Source organism: Emydura macquarii, unplaced genomic scaffold, assembly GCF_026122565.2.
Source record: "Emydura macquarii macquarii isolate MOO-44397 ecotype Brisbane River unplaced genomic scaffold, CSIRO-AGI_Emac_v2 contig_499, whole genome shotgun sequence".
Classification (NCBI taxonomy): Eukaryota; Metazoa; Chordata; order Testudines; family Chelidae; genus Emydura; species Emydura macquarii.
In genome coordinates, this window is record NW_027130636.1 from 8,433,065 (window position 1) to 8,452,768 (window position 19,704).

Sequence of the window (19,704 nt, forward strand, 5' to 3'; positions counted from 1 at the left end):
TCTACTCTCAGTTACCTCTAGGATGTGGCACTGAGTTCAGTCAACAGCAGGTTTATGGGATATGATTTTCAAAAGTGTTACTGAATGTTACAATATCTGGGTGCCCAACTCAAGCACAGGAACCAGAGTTGATTTTCAGAGCGCAGCAAGTATGCTCCCACACTTTCTGAAAAATCAGGCCTTTTTGCAGGGTCAAACTGGCAGCCAAAATCACTAGCCACTTTGGAAAATCTTGGCCTTAATCTTTAATTAGGGTAAAATTAAAAATTAATTCCAAGCTTTTAAAGGAAAACCTTTGCTATAGTCAACTTCAACTCTACCGCTGCAATGCACCGTGCAGAGATGCATTGCCTTGTTTTCTTCCTATTCAATGAAAAAGACCTTAATCTTGGCTATCTGATTCTGAAGGTCAGGCCTATTTCTGTAGGTCTGCGTTGTTGTTGAAATCTCCAATTTTACCCTCCTCTCCAGTATTACACCACACACACTGCTCTTTTAACTATAGCTCCATATGACAATCGTTGATAAAGGTAAGAGGACTGTGATTCTAAATGCCTGGTCTTTTTCAAAGTAGGCATTGCTGATAATAGATATGGTTCTAGAATCACAGGTCAGCTCTATTTTGCCAATAAACCACTTATTTCCACTGGCCTTAAGACCTCAAAGCTCACAGCTTGCATTGCAAAACAGATTCCACTGGTAACAACAGGACTAAGTCAGCCAACCATATTCTTTGCTTAGTGTTTTGAAAGCAATGCTGTATCCCTGACACCATGCTTCTCCACAACCCTCATTGTAAGGGTGATTGCTGCATTAAATTTCTGCCAGTTTGCCATGAGTATCTGAAGCAAATGACACTTTCTAACCTAGTTTCCTAAATGAAAAATAACTACAGACATCAGAGTCTTCCCCAGGATCATGCTTTTCACCTACAGCTCAAGGAATATTGCCAAGCTTCTTGTAACTACTTCAGATGTTATGCTGCTATGGTAATGCTCAATGTTGTCATGGTTGTCTGTGAAAGCCACTTCTGTGCCTAGTATATAGGTTTTAGGCACACATGGATGTAAGACTCCTGAAAGGTACTTAATTAAACAGAATTTTCTAAGTAATGCTCTAGTGAAAATGCAACATGTGCTTAGAATTCGTATTGAAAGCCATGGTACCAAAAGAGCCACAGAACACAATACAAACAGTTAGAGCCAGACGGCAAAAAATCCTGAGTCAAGCAGTTAAAGAGCAACTAGATCCAAAATTGGGGTAAAGCTGTATGTTCTTTACTTACCATCAAAGCTTTTGTACTGAGATGTTAGGGTCACCTGTGCAGAGCGGCTGGCTTCTGTCATCATGTCCTCAAATTCACTTTGACTTGTTTTTGCGAAGTTCTCCTCCATCTCGCTGGTGCAGCAGGTGTAGCCCTGTGGGCAGATTCTCAGATGTTCTCCTAAAGTGAGGAAAAACATAGTTGAAAGAAGGTCTTAAAAATAGATCTCATCCAAGATGGCTTACCCTCACTTAGTTATGTAACTGAGGGCAGAATTAGGTCCAACCTATTTAGTCAGAATTAGGTCCATTTTGCTATTGCAGATGCTCTGTGTTTGAATAGGAATTCTCTCACTCATAACTGGGGGGGGAGGGGGAGGAGGGGAAGAGAATAGAATTGCATTCTATTCAAACTCTGCCCAAAACCTCAAACTCTAAGGATTCTTGTCAGATAAAGAGCCATCCACCTGCAAACACTCCCTGGATTTTCCCCTGTTCCTGACCAGAGTGCATTTGAATGTAATCAGACATTTATTTAAAAAAAAACCCAAAAACCCAAAACTTGTTCTAACAATGCACTGAGGTAATCCAAGTACATTGAAGTCAACGTGTTTAACTTAATTAGATTGTGACTGCCAACGATTTCGCTGGCAATTTTATAGGATTGCTGCCATAGCGTTGTAGCTAAGCTGGAACATACTTAAAACCATGTCTTGTCTTGTGTTTTTCTGGTCTACGATAGAGCCTGATCTGCAAGCCCTCCAATTAGGGAATGTCCAATTAAAATCAGTGGAAGCTCCTCATGTATAAAGCCTAGAGGCTATAACTTCTTCAGGGCAGAGAATATTGTCTTACCCTGTTAAGCACCATGTTAATTTGTGACACAATAGAAAATATTTTTGCTCATGCCTGTTTTTTGATAGCTGTCACCCAATATTTCTTGGCGTAAAGCCACATAGGGTCATGTATCCCGCTACACACACTGGCTCTGCTGCCATCTTTGCGAAGTGGGGATGGGTGGGGGGATTTTGCCCTTAGAAGACAGATGACACGGTGCACACTCGCACAGCAAATTCAGGGCCTGAACCCATGTAACTGGAATCAATGGGGGTTTTTTATATTAGGTTCGGCAGGACCAGGACAACTCCAGTGAGGTTCTATCTGAACCTCTGCCTCTAACCTGCAGCCACACCATGTTGCCTGGAGTGTGACTGCAGTTATCTTGAGTCCTGGTTCTTTCTGAGGTCCTTCCCCTCTGTTTTTGCATCACTGTGTTGCGTAAGACTAGGTAAAACTAGATTAAATAAAACCTGAGGGCCTGAATTTCAGCCCTTGGCCTCCACTTTCTCTCCCCTTCCCATCTTAGGGAAGGCAACAACATTTCCCACAAGGCCTCCCGACTACAAGGGGTCCTCTTCTCTGCCTTTCCCCCAAGTAAAAAGGCACAACAGAAATCCATTGGCCCTGGTAGGCAAATGAGTAGGAGCAGAAAACAGCCGATTTCAGAAGAACCACACACAAACACTCAGGCTATGTCTACACTGCTGGCATCACCGCCGGTAGTGCAGGATAGATTTTGCAGGTTTGACTGAGCGGCAGTGAAGACTCACTTAATTGAACCCAGAAGTTGACTCCGTAAATCCACCCTGGCAAGTAGTGTAGCACTGTGTTGACGGGAGGGCATTTCCCATCGGCAAAGTGCAGTGGAGATGCTGCGGTAAATAGACATTAGGAAGTCAACGAGAGATATGCAAGTTACTGTACGTAGCTTGCGGATCTCCCGCCGACTCCCGCCGAAATCTGCGGGCAGTGTAGACCAGGCTTATGTAACATGACGCCCCTGCCCCATAAATTTTAACCTGTCTTTCTTGTCTAAAGCACTTCTCGCCCCAGTTTTCTCTCTCATTAACTAGCCTCTTACAATCCATTCCCCACACCCTCATCCTTATAAAACTATATTTGTATGAAAAAGCCAGTGTAAAGATTACTGCCTGGCTTGCATGCAGGAAAGAGCTAGAGTTTCTCACCAAGACAAAGCCTTGTTTCCTGTCATGGAAAATTAAAAACTTGTTTCCTGCCCAGATTTTTCAGTTACTGGCACACAGTCCTCTGTCTCGCAAGGCTTGCAACAAGGGATTTGGTTTTATTTACACTTGTGCTACTGGAGTACACATCCATTAAACACTGCATTACGGCCTTTCCACTTCGCCTTCACTCGTAGTCAGTTTGAGATGAGGCCTTGCTTTGTCAAACTTCATTGAAAGGTCTCCAAACAAACTAATTCAAAAGGCTGCCTTTACCAATGCTCAGCCTGGAGTTTTTGAGATAATCTTAGTTTTGCTTTAAAAGAAAGGCTCGATCCTACACACTTAAGAATGTGATTAACTTGACACAAGTAGCCCCGTTCCTCCTGTGTGCAAAGTTATTCACAAGCTTACGTGTTTGTAGGGTCAGATGAAGCATCATTAGGGACCCTTTAAAACTTCTGCTGGTAAACCATAATGAAGTGGTGAGAGTGAAAAGCGATGCGAAAGCCTGGGGAACTGTCTCCGCGCCACTGCACGCAATAACCTATGGCCTGGTCTGGCATCTATCTGTAACCCCTTCTCTCCAATGTAACAAAAGGCTTCAGGATGTGAAATGGGTACAAAAGAACAGTCCCCTTTCAGGCACAGGACGGCCAAGCTGGAAACCATGACAAGCACATTGCATGGCTCCACTGAGGAGACAACTGCACATTCATCAAAGCTGCAGGTCATGCAGGTTCCCTCGCAATGGATTTTAGAGACAAAAGAAAGGAAGAAAACTCGAGGCTTTCCAGTCCAGAGGAGAACAGCATCACCCCTTGGGGAGAAAGCACCACTGGGAGACAGAACCCAGCACAGTGTCAAAGTTCCATTACACACAATGAGGAGCAGCAAAAGTTTGAGGCTCGCTAATTTAAACATGACATGAACAGACAAAAATCTCCATGCTCCCATCCCTGTCAAAAGCATGGGGCACATCTGAGTAAATGGCATCATTCCAACACCTTTCTGTGTTAACAGAGCATCAAACAGCCTCCAGCCAACACTTTTCAGAGAAAAGGAATAAGAGACAGACAGACACAGAAAGACAGGCAGAGAAAAACCTCAAAGCTAAAATTGCTTATTTTTCCACAACCTTTGTGGTTTTAATCTAAAAATCTATTTAAAGCACTTTAACCCAAAGCAGATTCAGTTTTTTGGTTTTTTTTTAATATTTATTTTAGTTATTTAAGGGCTTTTCTATGGCACTCAACACCATAGTATTTGATCTCAGTAGGAGAGTAAAGTTTCCAGCATTCCTCTTCACAATTCAAATGCATTGCACAAAATAGAGAAAGAGTTTTAAAGCCCCATGAAAAAGCTGTGTTTTGGTTTTTAATCTGACCCATACTTGCAGTATTCACCATTTGTTTACGGCCTCAAAATAGGTGTGCTACACATTATATTTTTGCTTTCCATTTATTTCAGCATGCATTCGTTTGCTAATGTGCCTTTATGATGTTATTTCTTCTTTGCAGAAGTTGCATTATAAATATCTCTCTATGCGTTTGGCAAGAGATCGTCTGCAAATATCTACAGTGAACAGCCAGGTATAGAAATCTTATAAGGAGTGAGATACAGTGCTTCTTCCCAATACAGCTCTTTGTAAAAAAGCTTCCCTTAGTATAAAGAGGATGCACATCACTACCTTTCTGTTTAACACCACAGTAACATCTACCTTCCAAAAGAAAGCTTTCTAGAGGGGAAGCACAGCATTACAGAAGCAAATTTAACAGCTAATTTAGGGCCTAACCCAAACCCCATTGAAGTCAGTGGAAAGACTCCCAATGACTCCAATAACCTTTGGATCAGGTTCTAAGAGAACTATCTTTTCCATTTTGGAGGCTTGGATCCCAATATTACCTAAGATCACGAGTCTGGCCATGTCTTCCTAGTTCTTCTTTGTGCAAATCGTTCAGTGATGTAGGGCAGAGATGATGCTGAGTCAGGACTGAGCTGCCTTGGCAGAGCTGTGTGGGGAAGTCTGCCCATGCTGTGCTTGGCTCAGCCCATTGATATTAACTTCTCGCTTCCTTAAGTAGTCAAAATTCACTCCCATGCTTTTAATAAAGAGAAGATATACATTCAAAAATACATTCTCTACTTAAAAAGAAAAAAAAATCAGTTTGCCCAATAGCTCAATTGGTAGCATAATACGCTGTCCTACAGGAAACAGATTTCCTGAAGAACTTTCAGATTCTCGTTCTTCTTATGCCAGTGGAGCCTTGGAAAAACCAAAGGGCTAACATACACACTGGCTTCAAGATGCTGCACGGTGTGTAAAGTTAATGCAGACCGCAACCCATGGACTTCTCAGTTTCTCAGAAAGGGAGGTAGGATGGAGGATGTATTAGTACAGAATCAAACACACACCTCTTGTCTGTGATTCACTAGCCTAGAGTGGAAAGGAATGGGCAGGAAACTGGTGACAAGGAAACATCATACAGCCTTGCCAATCAGCAGGATATAGTCTTAAATTGGCCTTCAAATATCCTCTCAGTTAGCTGGGATTGCAGATAACCTGGCAATCAAATTCATTAGGATATTTTAAAGTGCTGACCTTGGCCACCTCCTTTAATTCTCTGGGCCTCAGTTCACCCATTTCATAGAATCATAGAAATGTAAGGCTGGGAAGGGACCTTGAGTAGTCATCTATTTCAGCCCCCCCATGCCAAGGTAGTACCAAGTAAACCTAGACCATCCCTGACAAGTGTTGGTCCAACCTGTTCTTAAAAACCTCTAGTGACAGGGATTCAACAACTTCCCTTGGAAACCTATTCCAGTACTTAACTATTCGTATAATTAGAAATCTTTCCCTAATAACTAACCTAAATTTCTTTTGCTGCAAATTAAGTCCATTATTTCTTGTCGTATCTTCAATGGGTAAGGAGATCAATTGATCACCAACCTCTTTATAACAGCCCTTAACATATTTGAAGACTGATATCAGCCCCGCCCCCCAACTTTTTTTTTTGTGATCCCCCAGATCCTTTTCAGCAGTATTACCACCTAGCCAGTTTTCCCCATGTTGTAATTGTACATTTGATTTTTCCTTCCTATGTGTAGTATTCGCACTTGTCTTTATTGAATTTCATCTTGTTGATTTCAGACCAGTTCTCCAATATGTCAAGATGGTATTGAATTTGAATTCTATCCTCCCAAGTGTTTGCAATCCCACTCCTCCTGTCAGCTTGGGGTCAAATGCAAATTTTATAAGCAGACTCTCCACTCCATTATCCAAGTCATTAATGAAAATACTGACTAGCACTGTTTGTACAGTGCAAATATTACTTTTTCCCTATCTCACAAAGGAGTTGTGAGATTTAATTGTTTGTAAAGAGGTTGAATTATTTGGATGGAATGCATTTTAGTATATAAATGCAAATGATTCCAAAATTATTTCACCAAGAGGTTCATTTATTTCTGGTTGTGACAAATCAGTTGTAATTCTTCCCCTACTATTTGAAACAGTACGTCTAAATGCTCTCCAATCCTCTTCCAAACTCATTTTATTCTTCTAGGCCAAAATTTCCAAAAAAGTGGCCACTAACTGCCTGCATCAGAGTTTGGGTGTCCAATCAGACATCTACAGCCTGCGCACCTGCAGCTCTGAGTCAATTAAAAATTTGGCTGGTCTCTCTAATTTTCAGGATTGCTCTAATTAAGAGAAATCCCAAATGCATCACTCCTTCAGTTAGTTTTCTAACTGTAGCTGTAAAATAATGTAAGGGCATCAGAAGTTCAGCCCATGGGTCAGAATCAGCTAGTGAATTGTTTGATCCAAACTGCCAAGGAATTCCAAAGTGATCCCACTTACGTCCCCTGGTATATGTCTGTTTCTGCATGCCTAATTCCAATTAATGTTAATGAAGTCAGATGCATACACTGATGGGAGAAAGATGCAGTCAGCACAGGCTCATGCTGCTGCTTTTGCAAGTCAAATTAATTGTTGCAGGTGAAAAGCAAGGCAGGAGAGCAACAGAAAAGTTCTGAACATCTTGCAAAGAAGCAGGAGAACAGAAGAAAATCCCACGTCCTGTGTCGGAGGAGCATTTCAGAGCCCTTTCACCTGAAAGCGATACCACCACCAAAGAAAATTCTCTGATGTAGGGAGGGAGCTGCAACTTATGACTTTTACTCTTGCACTTATATTCAGCAGGGCCTTTCACCTGAGGATCTCAAAGCACTTTGCACGGGGGTCAGCTAGCTCACGTCTATTCTTAGGGTAGTAGTACGATGGCAGCAGCTCCCACTGCTGCTATCTCAGAAATCAAGGCATGCATATGGAGGCTGCTGGTAGGAGCAGCAGGAGTAGCCTGTGCTCCCGGCCTCCACCTCCCCACCCAGTGTGTGTGTACATGTGTATGGTCTTGGGTCTGGTTCCCATTTGACTGCAGGGATGGGTGCACCCCTGTCCTTCCCCCAATCGCCAGTCTCTGAGGGAGAGTGCTCCCCAACCCCAGCTATTCCTTATCCCCTCCAGCTTTCCCTGGGGTCTGGGGCAGCTGAGGGGAGAATGCCCTCATGTGCTCTACAGGTGAACCCTGCCCCTCGACAGCTATTCCACAGAAAAGCAGTAGGTTTCCAAGGCACACAGGTATGGAGGCAGAGTGCTGGCTGACCCTGCCAGCAGCAGCAGCCACTCGGCACACACTGACAAAGTTCCCAGTGATCATCACCATTCCCCATGTAAGGTAGCGAATGGTCATTATACCCATGTTACGGTCAGGCATGGATAGGTTAAATGACCTGCCCAATGTCACTGGTGTCAAACGTGGCCTAATAATGCTGCTTGCTAAATCAGAGTATAAAAGAAAGCTATTTGTATAGGAAATCAGGGTATTAGTAAACCAGGGTAAGTCTTGTTCCTGCCCTTTAAAGGTTTGTCTGTCAAAACCAGTTACTTTGTTATCCTAAAAGGCTAAATACAAGGTCATCCAACTCTGTGCTGATTGCTTATATTGCAAAATGCTGGTTTATTGGTTTTAGGTTTACATTTCATGACAGTGGAGTCACTAAAGTGCTTGCACATAATTTCCACAGCAGTTCTTTAATGTTCTGCCAAAATACTTTGGGCTACATTCTCTCTTCTGTCCTCAGAAGTTAACAGGAGGAAGGCATGGAAGGGGGAGCGCTAGCTCTGAGGGACAGGTAGTAGAGGATCATGGAAGGGGAACTGCCAGCTCAGAAGCATAAAGTGGCGCACCATGGAAGGTGAGCACCAATTCAGAGATACAGGGTGGGGTATGCCACTTTGGATTCACAATTCCTCTGGCTTCTGGACTCCAAGAGGCTATCTATGGATTGCGAGGCAGGGGTGGTGGGATGCAGCTGGGAGCCAGATCAATCTGTGGCCTGCCCTGCTGCAGGCTCTGTGGCTATCTGATAGGACGTGTGATCATGAGTTAATGCCACAAGAAACAGGAACCTCTGTATAGCTGTTAATACACAGCTATGGAGGGAGGCGGGAAGCAAGGCCATCAGTGAAGCTGTCCTGAGGTATGCGGGCCTCCCTGCGTGTCTTAGGATTCTGGCGACTCTACACAGATTCACTGAATTATGGGAGCCAAAAGCCCAGAGCTTAGGGGTGATGGCAAGCTATCCAACAGTTTGTGCTGTGAGTTCCTGGCTTCTTTGTGCAGAATTTGAAGAGCGTCAGCTACCCCCATGTGAGATCTTGAAATTGCCAAAAATCAGGCTGTGGATGGCAGCAGAGGCATAACTGCTCATCTCGAGATGTGAATGAAAGAGGTGTTTTGGGGGTGGCCTCCTTATCTGTCCTAGCTTCCTGCTCCTCAAACATCTCCTCTTGTGGGTGGGGTGGCAGGCTGGTTGGGGAGGAGAGAGCTATACAACTCCAGCTTCCTTATGAGAACATACTGGTGATCTGGCAAATGATTGTCAATGGGCTGCCCAGGGTTCCCAGTATGGATATTGGGGGGCATATAGAAGTGGCATGCAGGGTTGATTCCACCATCCTTGATAATGAGCATGATCTTCCTTGTGACAGTCAGAGAATATATTCCTGAAAAGATATGTCGGAAAACTCTCAACAGAACTAGAGGAGATTGACTGGAAGTTTCCTTCCTCTTCCTCCATTTCGTCCAATGGAGAAGCACCTGCAGAAAACGGTGGAGAGTCCTGTGGTACCAGAAGATGGTGGCCTGGAGATTGGGGTCTTGATACCCCAAAGACACTTAGTATCAATGAGGAACAGGGACTTGGAGTCCATCCATTTTCGAGAGGTCCTTTGTATATCTAAATTCTCGTGGTGCCGAGTACAGGACAGGAACCGATGTGGTAGCTGAGGACATGATCACCGAAGCTGACGATACCATTGACAGTAGAGATACCAAAATATACGCTGATGATGTCTGGCGCAGTTACTTGTTCAGTGCCAAGCGCATAGGTACCGACGGCTGAGCTGAGCTCAACAGCGTCAGACCTGAGTGCCTATGTTCCACCATTAACAACCTGAGTTTAATCTCCCTGTTTTTCTCTGCCCTGGATTTGAGGGCCAGGCAAAAGTTGTCCTTCTGGAAGACGTGGGACTGCCCCAGGAAATGGACACACTTAAAGTGTCCATAGTTCACAGATATAGTCTCTCGGCAGGAGAGGCAATGTTTGAAGCCTGGCTAGCCAGACATGCCCTGCCAGGAAAACAAGTCTCCTGGAGGAAAGAGACAGGAGAAAAAGAAAAACCCTCTCGCTACTTATCTAACAAATTAACTATAGCTGTACTAACAACTACATAATCCTAACAACAAGAGAAAAACTGAAAAGCTGAGGCAGGCTCAAGGTGGACATGTGAAAGTTTTGGCTCAGACTGAGGTGGCTGAGAAGGAACTGAGGGGCAGTTCACTTGCGCATCCCTTTGGAAAAGTTCAGACCTGGGGCCAGATCCAAACTTTGTGGCTCAAGCTTCTCTCTAATTATTTTTGAGGCTGACATTCATCTTGGTATAGGGATACGATCCTGTGCAGGAAATAGTGGAAGAATGCTGGCATTTGTATCACTGCGTAGCAAAGAGTAATTTTTAATAAGGTGGGATTCATTCTACACAGTATCCATACCTCTGTCAAACTCACTACCCACAACAGAACAGCAGATACTGGGTATTCTCTTCTCAATCTAAACCCCTCACATTGCACTGCTGGTGTTAACTGGCTGAGAACCTTTGGAAAGAGCATAGGCCAATCTTGCCCTCCTCACCCATGAAAACAGCCCCATAGACTTCAATGGTGCTGCTGGTGTGAGCATGGTGAGCAGGATTTGACTCTACATTGGTATTCTATTGAAAATTAAATGCAATTTCTGTGGTTCCTGGTGGGGAGTGACTGAATGTCTCAGTGGACTGATAACGAGAATACAGGTCTTTTCCAACTGTACACTGCTGGCCTGAATCTGTCCCACATCAGCAGCGTTTCTTCTCCTTACCATCTGGTGGCTATTGAAAGAGCCAGCACTATCTGCAATCAGCTCAGGTTCTCATTTCAGATAAAGAAAACAAGCAGTGTGCTTTGTGCCTTTTAATATCAATGCTAAAAAAAGTTAAATCAATGAAGTCTGAACTACGTTTAATCACTAAATAATATACACTATAAGCATATGCAATAGCAAGATACTTCAGACAGAAACACACACCTGCTTACAACCAAGAGGTGTTATAGATAATCCGTAACACTTCTTCTTACCACATCCAATCTTCTTACTCCTCCTACAGAAAATAAGAGGTCTGTTGGCCAAATAAGACAACCTAATCTGGATACATCAGTGTCAGAGCTATGTCACGTTAGCACCACCTCATAACTGCCTTATAGTGAAAACTTGACATAATGAATACATTGTGTGTGGTGGGGAGGAGGGGGTGGCGTTTAAAACTGTAATTGGCCCCATTAGCACAGAAAACCTTTAATGGATATAAAGGCATCTGAACTACCCTGCCAGCCACAGATGTGGCCCATTCAGGTCAGGGGTCTGGACTGCTGCAAACCGGTGGGGCAATGTTTGGAAACTTTCGCTGTCTGTTCTCTGCTTGTTCTGTGATTCATCTGAGGACTTCAATCTCCAGGGGCTGTCAGTCCAGCAATACTCAGATGCACTGGAAGTGTGGTACTCAGTTGCTTCACCCAAGTGCCTGAGGAGGGAGGCATTTATAGGGAATGTTAACATGACAAAGAAAAAGTTAATTAGCAAAGACAAGGGTAAAGGCACCACCATGCCCTGGAAGAATACAGAGTGGATAAGAGAGAGGCTTCAAGTGAGATGATTCTCTTGCAATGTCTAAGATTGTGTGTGTACATTTCAACGGCAAATCCCCTACAGGAACAGATTGCAGACAATGACACACATTGACAACATTCTTGACTTCTGCTGAAACAACCTGTGTTAAACTAGTTTGCCTGCCTAATGTTAACCTCTTTATTCATAAACTTTTCCAGACTCTAGCAATGACACCCAGACTTATTTCTCTATGTAGACCCCAATTCTGAACTTAGTTACACAGGTGTTACCACACCACTGATCTGAATGGGTGTTCCATGCATACATCTGAGGACAAAATAGGCCCTACTGAGTTGTTTGAAGCCTGTGCTTTTGGATAAGGTAGGAGATGCTTTATGATTTACAGTAAATATATTTTCCAGGGGTCTAAGACTGGGATGAAAGAATGATTTAAGCACCAATTCCACGTGTCCCGCTGGCAAGGAAAGCCCTAAATCTAGCAGAACTGACCCAGTTACTCCTGCGCACCAAGCAACATTGCGCCCTAGACTCTCCCTCCACCGCACTGATTCGGTTCCTGATTAACTTGCTCCGTGGTGGGGGATTCATTATGTTAGGCCTTATGATGGGGCCCATCAAGGATATGGTCTTTAATTAACACTCTAAGAGTAAACCACCCTTAGAAAAAAAATCCAATTCAAACTAGAACACTTTCAAATCATTGTGTGTGTTGGATTACAGAAGACACACACCGGTGGTTTTTTATTATGCAGCTCTCTGCTGACTTCTCCGAACAAGGCAGGCGGTCCCTTCAGCATGTGAGACAAAGCAAGAATTTCTTGTCTGTTTACCTAAGACTTCTGAGGAAACATAGATGCTTTGTACCATAATCCACTGTTACTGACCACTTTCAGAGTTGTCCTGAGCATAGCAGCCTTTCACCTGGTGTTTTAGCTTGCAGTCTTTTTAAACAAAGTGACTTTTATCCACAGCTAGATCTTAAACTAGATTACAGCAAACTATAAACTGATCCCTCTCCTATCACATGAAAATCAAAGTCTTCTGGACAATACAAATAAATTATTAAATTCAATTACATATGTGCTGGTCTTCATTAAGTATGTAACATCCTTATGCAAGAAAGAAAGCGATTCATTAAGCAGGATCTTTCTCCATTTCTTCTTAGATTAATGCTGAGCATTCCAGTTATTTGAAGTTATGGTGTTAATTATTACTACACCAGGTTCTCCATCTCCTGCATTGGCAGTTTGCTGCCTAATGGATGCCTATTCCTGTGCAGAAACACCATAGTAAACTGAAGATTAACAAAACACTGAGATTCCTACAGAAGTGTTTTAAGATTGAAGGACTCCATAAAGTTAGATGTTGGTTTATGCCCTGAAGCAGGAGCATTTATATCCCTTCCAAAACTCTTGGGGGTTGTGTGTGGATTGGTTGGTTGGTGCTTTTTTCACCTTTGGAACTCTGGATGTTTTTATTATCCATATAAACGTCCAATTTTCCCTTATTTTTGTTTCATGCACATTTGCCCTTCCCTGTTTTGACCAGAAGTGGAAGTGCTAAAAAGCTGTGAGAGGCTGTTCTTACATTTATTTCCATCCCAAATGGAAGAAGGAAGTGCCAGAAATCTTGTAAAAGAGTGAACTTCCAAGATTTGCCATCCAAAATTCACCTAGTTGGCCTAAGATTTGGAATAAGTATCTCAACACTTGAATGATTATCAAAACCAACCTTGGACCTTTGGGGATTAATCCATTGCTAGTGCACTGTAGCCTTTTCAGGCAGATTTCTGGTGGAAGGCTGCTGGTATCCACTTTACATTTCTGCATGTTCAGATGAACAATGGTGTAAAGGAACACAGATGAAATCTTTGTCACCAGTTGCTTTTTTGGTTTTTTTTTTAAACATGTCACTGCTCGTTTGAATTATACATCCCTGCAGAACATAGAACTATCTATTTATGGCAAATGGTTAAATGAAGTAAAGGAGTCAATGGATTTCACAATTTATCCACTCTTTGGTTCATGTCAGTGCATGCTGAGGCATGCTGACAGCAGAATGGGGGATCTAGCCATGCTGCAGAAGTTCTGTGGATAGATGACTTGTCTTTAAAACTGTCACCACCACTCAAAAATATAAAGGACCGGCTTTAGAGAGTGGTGAGTGCAACTCCATTGCCTTGTGCCAGGTCTGCATTTGAGCTGACGCATTTAAACTTCAAGAATAAAAATCTTACTAAGGAAACTTATTTTAAGCAACGGCTGTTTGAATACTTAATGAAAACGTGCTGAATTTTAAAATATAAAAAGGATGTAGTAGTTCTTCCCTCAGCATCATCAACATATGACGAAGAAATGTTGCCAGTATCTGCCATTTAGGAAGATTAGGGCTGGGTTTGTGTGGTATCCTATTTATAACTTTGACAAACAGCTCACCCAATCATTTAATAGTTAATCACAGTTGTCTACTCAGTACCCTTCAGAAAAACGTTTATTGAAAAATATGTGCCAACCAAGTATGAACAAAAGGGAGTAGACCACATACAAAAACTGCTCCCAAAACCATCAAACAGCAAATGCTCACAAGCTATTTTAAAAATCAGGTCTTGGTAAATCATGTAAGGCATAATTATAGTGTCTCCATTCATGACTACAGTTATAGTTAGTCAGTGTTTCCTCTGGAAACCCATATTTTCAGGGGGGTTGACAGCTCAGCTGTAAAGAATTAGTCTGGGATGCCACTTGGCAAATGAAGTTTCAGTTCAGGACTGATTCTATGTTGCTTTTTAAACTGTTTAAAAAATGTTTTGCCCTTTTTCTGAAGCTGTAAAGGAGCAAAAAGAAACAGAAACCACTTCTGGGTGCCTTTTTAGTGTTCAGTTTGTTGTGCACGCATATGTGTAGTCAACGGAGTCAAAACACGTCAATGCAGCTGAAGTTTTCAGCGCAGGAAATTCAGAAAATTCAGTTATGGTTCCCACCCCAGCCATAACTCAACTCCCTCATGCATGTTCATAAATATATATATTGCTGTATATGGTGTTAACTTGTATGCATGAATTAAGAGACCAGTACTGCCCTTGCCTTTGGTGCCAAAGGTGCTATTATGTTTCTTGGGATGGAGCTGTTGCTGCTTGCTTTTAATTTCCCATTCTCTGAACCAAAATTTTGCAAGGATTCTGAGGGGAGACAACTTAGGGGGGTGGGGATTTAGACTCCCCTCCCACCCACCCCACTTGCTATAGGCTACTGCTCCGTATGAGTACACAGCACTTCAGCACAGAGAGCCTGAAGAGGACAAAGTGGGGGAGTGGAGGTGGAAGAAGCAGGGAAGGACTTTACACAGCACCTTTTATCTTGCAGAGTTGCTCACAATTTTCTTCAAAATATCAACAAAAATGAAAATATGTTTGCATAAAAACATTTCCCATTTTCCAACACATTCTAGTCCCAAGGCATCTTAGAGACTCTGCTTCCCTTGATGTGAATGAGAGAATTTTACCTGCTGTGTACAGAGACCACTCAACATTCAAGTGCAGTAGCCTCTGGGTTGGAGCACAGCTGCCAATCCACATCAACAGCACAGCCCATCAGTGGTAGGGAAAGCAAGCAAAGGAAAAACAAACTTTTCCACATGAAATTACTGCAGGAATTAATTTTAGATAGGTAAAATGTAGCCCCCAGGTTGGAAAATGGCTAAAACTCTGGGGTTAAAAAATTTACAAAAGGTACCATGGAATTTTAATGACCATGAATGGTCTGGATGTCAATGTGGAGGGATTCTTGTTGGTTTGTTTTCTTTAAAGACCTGTTTACCTAGGTATTTTTAATTCATCCATCACCATAGCTTGCAATAGACAATGCCTACAACAGCACTATGTTCTCAGACCACTGGTTCTTTGCTAACATCTTGCAGCATCCTGGAGGTTTCCCATTCAAGTACTAACCAAACTTGATGCTGCTTAGCTTTTGAGAGCTGACCAAGATGGTATTGCTGTAAAGGTTAGCTTGCATTTGTCATGGGACAGTCCAAAGAGGAAATACTAATAAACCATTTTGGAACACCACGGTATTTCAACTGCCCCTTGTAATGTTCTTGATCTTGAATGGGCTTATTGAGGCACACACACTGCTGTGTCTGTACTCCTACATTTGTGCAAACAAAAAAGTTACTCACTGTGTGCGGTAGCTGTAGTTCAAGATGTGTTTCCCTATGGGTACTCCACTTTAGGGGCACGTGTGCCCCACACACCATTGATCAGAAGTTTTTATCACCAGTTTTCATTCAGCCCAGGCATGTGCTGCTGACATCCTTGTGCCCACACTGAGGCAACCTGCCCTCAGCTTCTTCTTCACCACTGAGTCTCAGAAAGAAACCCCAAAGCGGAGGGGGAGGGAGGGCAAGTAGTGGGGCACTCCTCAGGACACACATCTCAAAGAACTACAGTTACTGCACAGGGTGAGTAACCTGTGTTTCTTTTTCGAGTGCTGTTCCTGTGGGTGACTCCTGAGCAGTATCCCCATAAGGTGGAGGGATATTCAGAATTGAATCCAGAACTGAGAAAAGAACTGCATTGCCAACTGCTGCATCAAATCTAGAGGCATTGACTAAGGCATAAAGCCTAGAGAAGATATGTACCAAGGACCATGTAGTGACTCCACAGATCTCAGATACTGGGACATGTTTAAGTAAAGCCAAAGGTGTAGATTGTAGCCTCATAGAATGAGCTGACATCTGCCAGCACAGGGTGCAATGGTGGCTGCACTGTAACAAGCAATAATACATCCAGATGTATAAGGGTCCAGAGAGTGAGTGGTTCTCAGTACCGCTCAGTACTTGTAAGCAATGGAGACTCTGGCTCAGCTGTCACCAATAAGTCCTTCAGATACTTGATCTTGCGGTATCAATGGCACAGTATGCTTGCCCCTGCAGGACAGTACTGAGGGTTTTGAGTGCTTCACAGTAGGTGCTGACATAGATGGAGGCTTAGTCATACATAGTGCCAAAGAGCCCGATAGAGCAAGCATGGTTCTAAGAAGGCCTAGCAGAGACGGCCAGAGCAAACACAGAAGACCAGTACTGTGGGACATAACCCCCTTCCCATGCCTAAGAAGAGCTATAGGATTTTCTCACCCTGCCAGTACTGGAGGAGCTTTTCACTCCGCAATACTGAGCCTTGAGGTCAAAGTTTCTGAGGTTGTTGACCTGTTTGGAGAAAGAGGTCTTTTTGAGGTGGATTCCTTAAGAGGGGAGTTATTGTACTTCTTGGGACCTTTAGAGAAAGTCTCTGAGGCTTTCCCCTTTCTGGGGGAGTGTTGCGCTGAGATCGAAGGGGCGCTAGAAACCCCTGGAGACTGGTGTGCATGGGGTTTCTCCTGACCTGGTTCCAAACCGGTGAGAAGGGAGCACTCTACCATTAAAGAGTTGCAGCTCGATTTCCAGGTTCTTCCATGCCCTGGATTTGAGAGCTAATCTGTGGGACATGCAACTTCTCCAGGCAGTGAACACACTTATAGTGTCCGTTACTGAGTGGGATGGCCTCTTGACACGTGAGGCAGCATTTAAAACCCTGCAAACTGGGCATGCCCCTCTCAGCGCAGACCTCCTGGGAGGAAATAACAAACACTACTCCACATAACCAGTAACTAACTAACTAAAAACTAAAGTAACCCAAGCTAGGCAAAAGTGAGCAAGCAGCTGAGGCACGCTCACAGCAGACATGCTAAGCTCCATCTCAGGCCAAGCGGCTGAGAAGGAACTGAGGGCAGTTCACCCACAGCCCGATATAGCCTTTGTGTGAGGGACACAGATATCAGAAGCACCTGCGCGGGCCAAATGGACATGGCTAATGGAAATCTCTGATTGAAGGAATGTGGTGTGCATACGCACCGGAAGCGGAGCACCCATAGGGACACTACGGGAAGAACAATTAACCCTAAATATCCATTTTTAGAAAATAGAGATGAAGTGAATTTCTTCACTATAAAGGAGTGAACTCTAGCAAACAGTTTTATTTTGCAGTCAAAGAACTTGGAGACTTCCTACAGACAACACCACCTGAATCTGCTTTTGCAGCCAAATATTAGAAGGTAAGGAAATACGTTCCAAGAGTAACATTAAAAGGGTGCTGTATTCGTCTCTCTAAAGTATGCTTATGATTGAGAACCTAGAATTCATTGAGTTCATACCTAAATACATAAAGCTGGCTCAACAATCTCAGGAACGTATTACTTTACAAAGATGCATTCCTGACATTTTGGCCATTAGGCCTTTCTTGCATGAGTGTTGCAGAGAAGTTGCAGTTTAAATATTAATAGCACAGAAGACTTCCTTTAAATAGCTGCATTGTTTATATTTTCCCTTTTCTTTTTCTAAAGTAAGCATTCAGTATTCTGTAGCCTATAACAACTATGACTATAAGGCTGAAAAACATTACAACACAATAGCCTAGACAGGCTCTTAAGGAGGTTTCATGGGCTAGCTAGTAAAGAATACCATTTGTTTAATACTGCTTTACACATCCCTATGTTATAGCACACATAACATGCTCTTCCCATAGGAAAAAGTCCATGGAGTTTCATGTATCAGGTTGGTGACACTTAAGTCAGATGCCTAAATCTAGGTATCTAAATAAAAGTGGCCAGATATTCAGAGGTGATGAGCATTTGCAGGTCCCATGTGAGTTCCACTGATCTGAATTAGCAGGCCATTTTTGCAATGGAGGAGTGATTCTCCCTCTAGACTGGGATATATGCGGTTACCAAGCTTTTCTTTCTAGTCTGTATCTACTGGCCTTCCCTTTCAAGTCCCAAGCTAGGGACTAAGCACCATAACTTCCTGCTTCGAGGTGCAAAAAACACCTGGATCACCGTCTACAATCAACATTATTTCAGTTATAAACTGCAGGAAATACTCAGATAAATGCAGCCTACCATCTATCATGTTAAAGATTCAATGCACTAGTTCCATGCCTTTGTAGCTGAACTCAACTGGCACGAATCTAATGGTTGGTATTAAAAAGGATTGCCATTACTTGTTTCATTAGATTTTAATATGTGATAAAGATGCAGTTCTAGGCTGATTTGCAGTTGCAGTATTTTAATGACAATAATCATAAAAAAATGTTTTTCAGCAATGACTCCTCCTTGGATTGCTTTTTTTCTTTCCCCCCAGTTGTTGTGCCTCTATGGCTGGGCTGCTGATACAAAACACAAGCAGAGGCTTGAATGTCAGCATAGAGAGCAAGGATTCAAAAGCGAAGTCTCCTGAATTCTCCCAGTTCCACGTTAAGGGGCAAAATCAAAAAGTACTGCTCACCAAGAAATTAAAAACCTTGCTTATGAGTGGATGTGTTCTTCATTGAAATCATGTAGGACAGTAAATACATGACCCACATCCACTGAAAGCTCCTCTGGTTTTCTGTTTCAGAATCCCAGGGCAAATTTTTCTTCTTAGTCTTAGCAGAGTAGTGAATCCAGCACACAGATTGTTTATTCCCAGTCCTGCTAACTACACAGTCCTTACCTTAACAATTTGGACAGACTGTTGAAGGTTGGGGACAGTTTTCTAGCAAGTTGGAAAGAAGTTGTTCCTCAGGGCTTCTATCAAAGTAACCACAAACAGTTCTCTTGTTTTATGAGTTACAACAAAAGGACATTACAGACTTGAAGATTCTCCATGGTATTCCCTCCCTCACTTCATCTCTCCCTGTTCTCCAGACCACTTGCACACACAGCTGTAATACGAGTCACTAATGAGCCTCAATAGACTTGGTCTGAAAAATCCAGGTGGTGGTCTCATGAGAACTGGCCCTGCCACTTGGGAGTTTTAAAACCAGGCAGGACAAAAAGCTATAAAATGTACCACAAGGAACAATCCTGCATTTGCAGGTAGAGAAACTAGATGACCTGAGAGGACTTTCCCCTTCTCTGATTTCTGGTATGAGATTGCCAGTACTTGTTTGGGGGTATATCACAGCACACTGAGATCACAGCCTGTGGCTCACACACCTCTTCTGTGGATAAGGACACACTCCAGTTACTAGGGCTGTCAATCTGCCACATTTTACCAGCACTAGATGCATGCAACCTTCAAGGGAAAAAGGAATGCGGCAAGCACTGCACCTCTGACT

General features: G+C 43.0%; 1 protein-coding gene across 4 annotated transcripts in view; it reads right to left on the reverse strand.

Moving 5' to 3' along the window:
• The window catches only part of GPC1 (glypican 1), a 285,536-nt gene that overhangs the window by 147,622 nt on the left and 118,210 nt on the right, over positions 1–19,704 (reverse strand). For 3 of the 4 annotated variants that reach the window (XM_067538898.1, XM_067538901.1, XM_067538900.1), the window contains exon 2: positions 1,286–1,444. In XM_067538898.1, the coding sequence (XP_067394999.1) occupies positions 1,286–1,444 (159 nt within the window). Of the gene's footprint in view, positions 1–1,285; positions 1,445–5,192; positions 5,235–19,704 lie in introns of those variants that run through there. The other variant, XM_067538899.1, reaches the window with a different exon arrangement.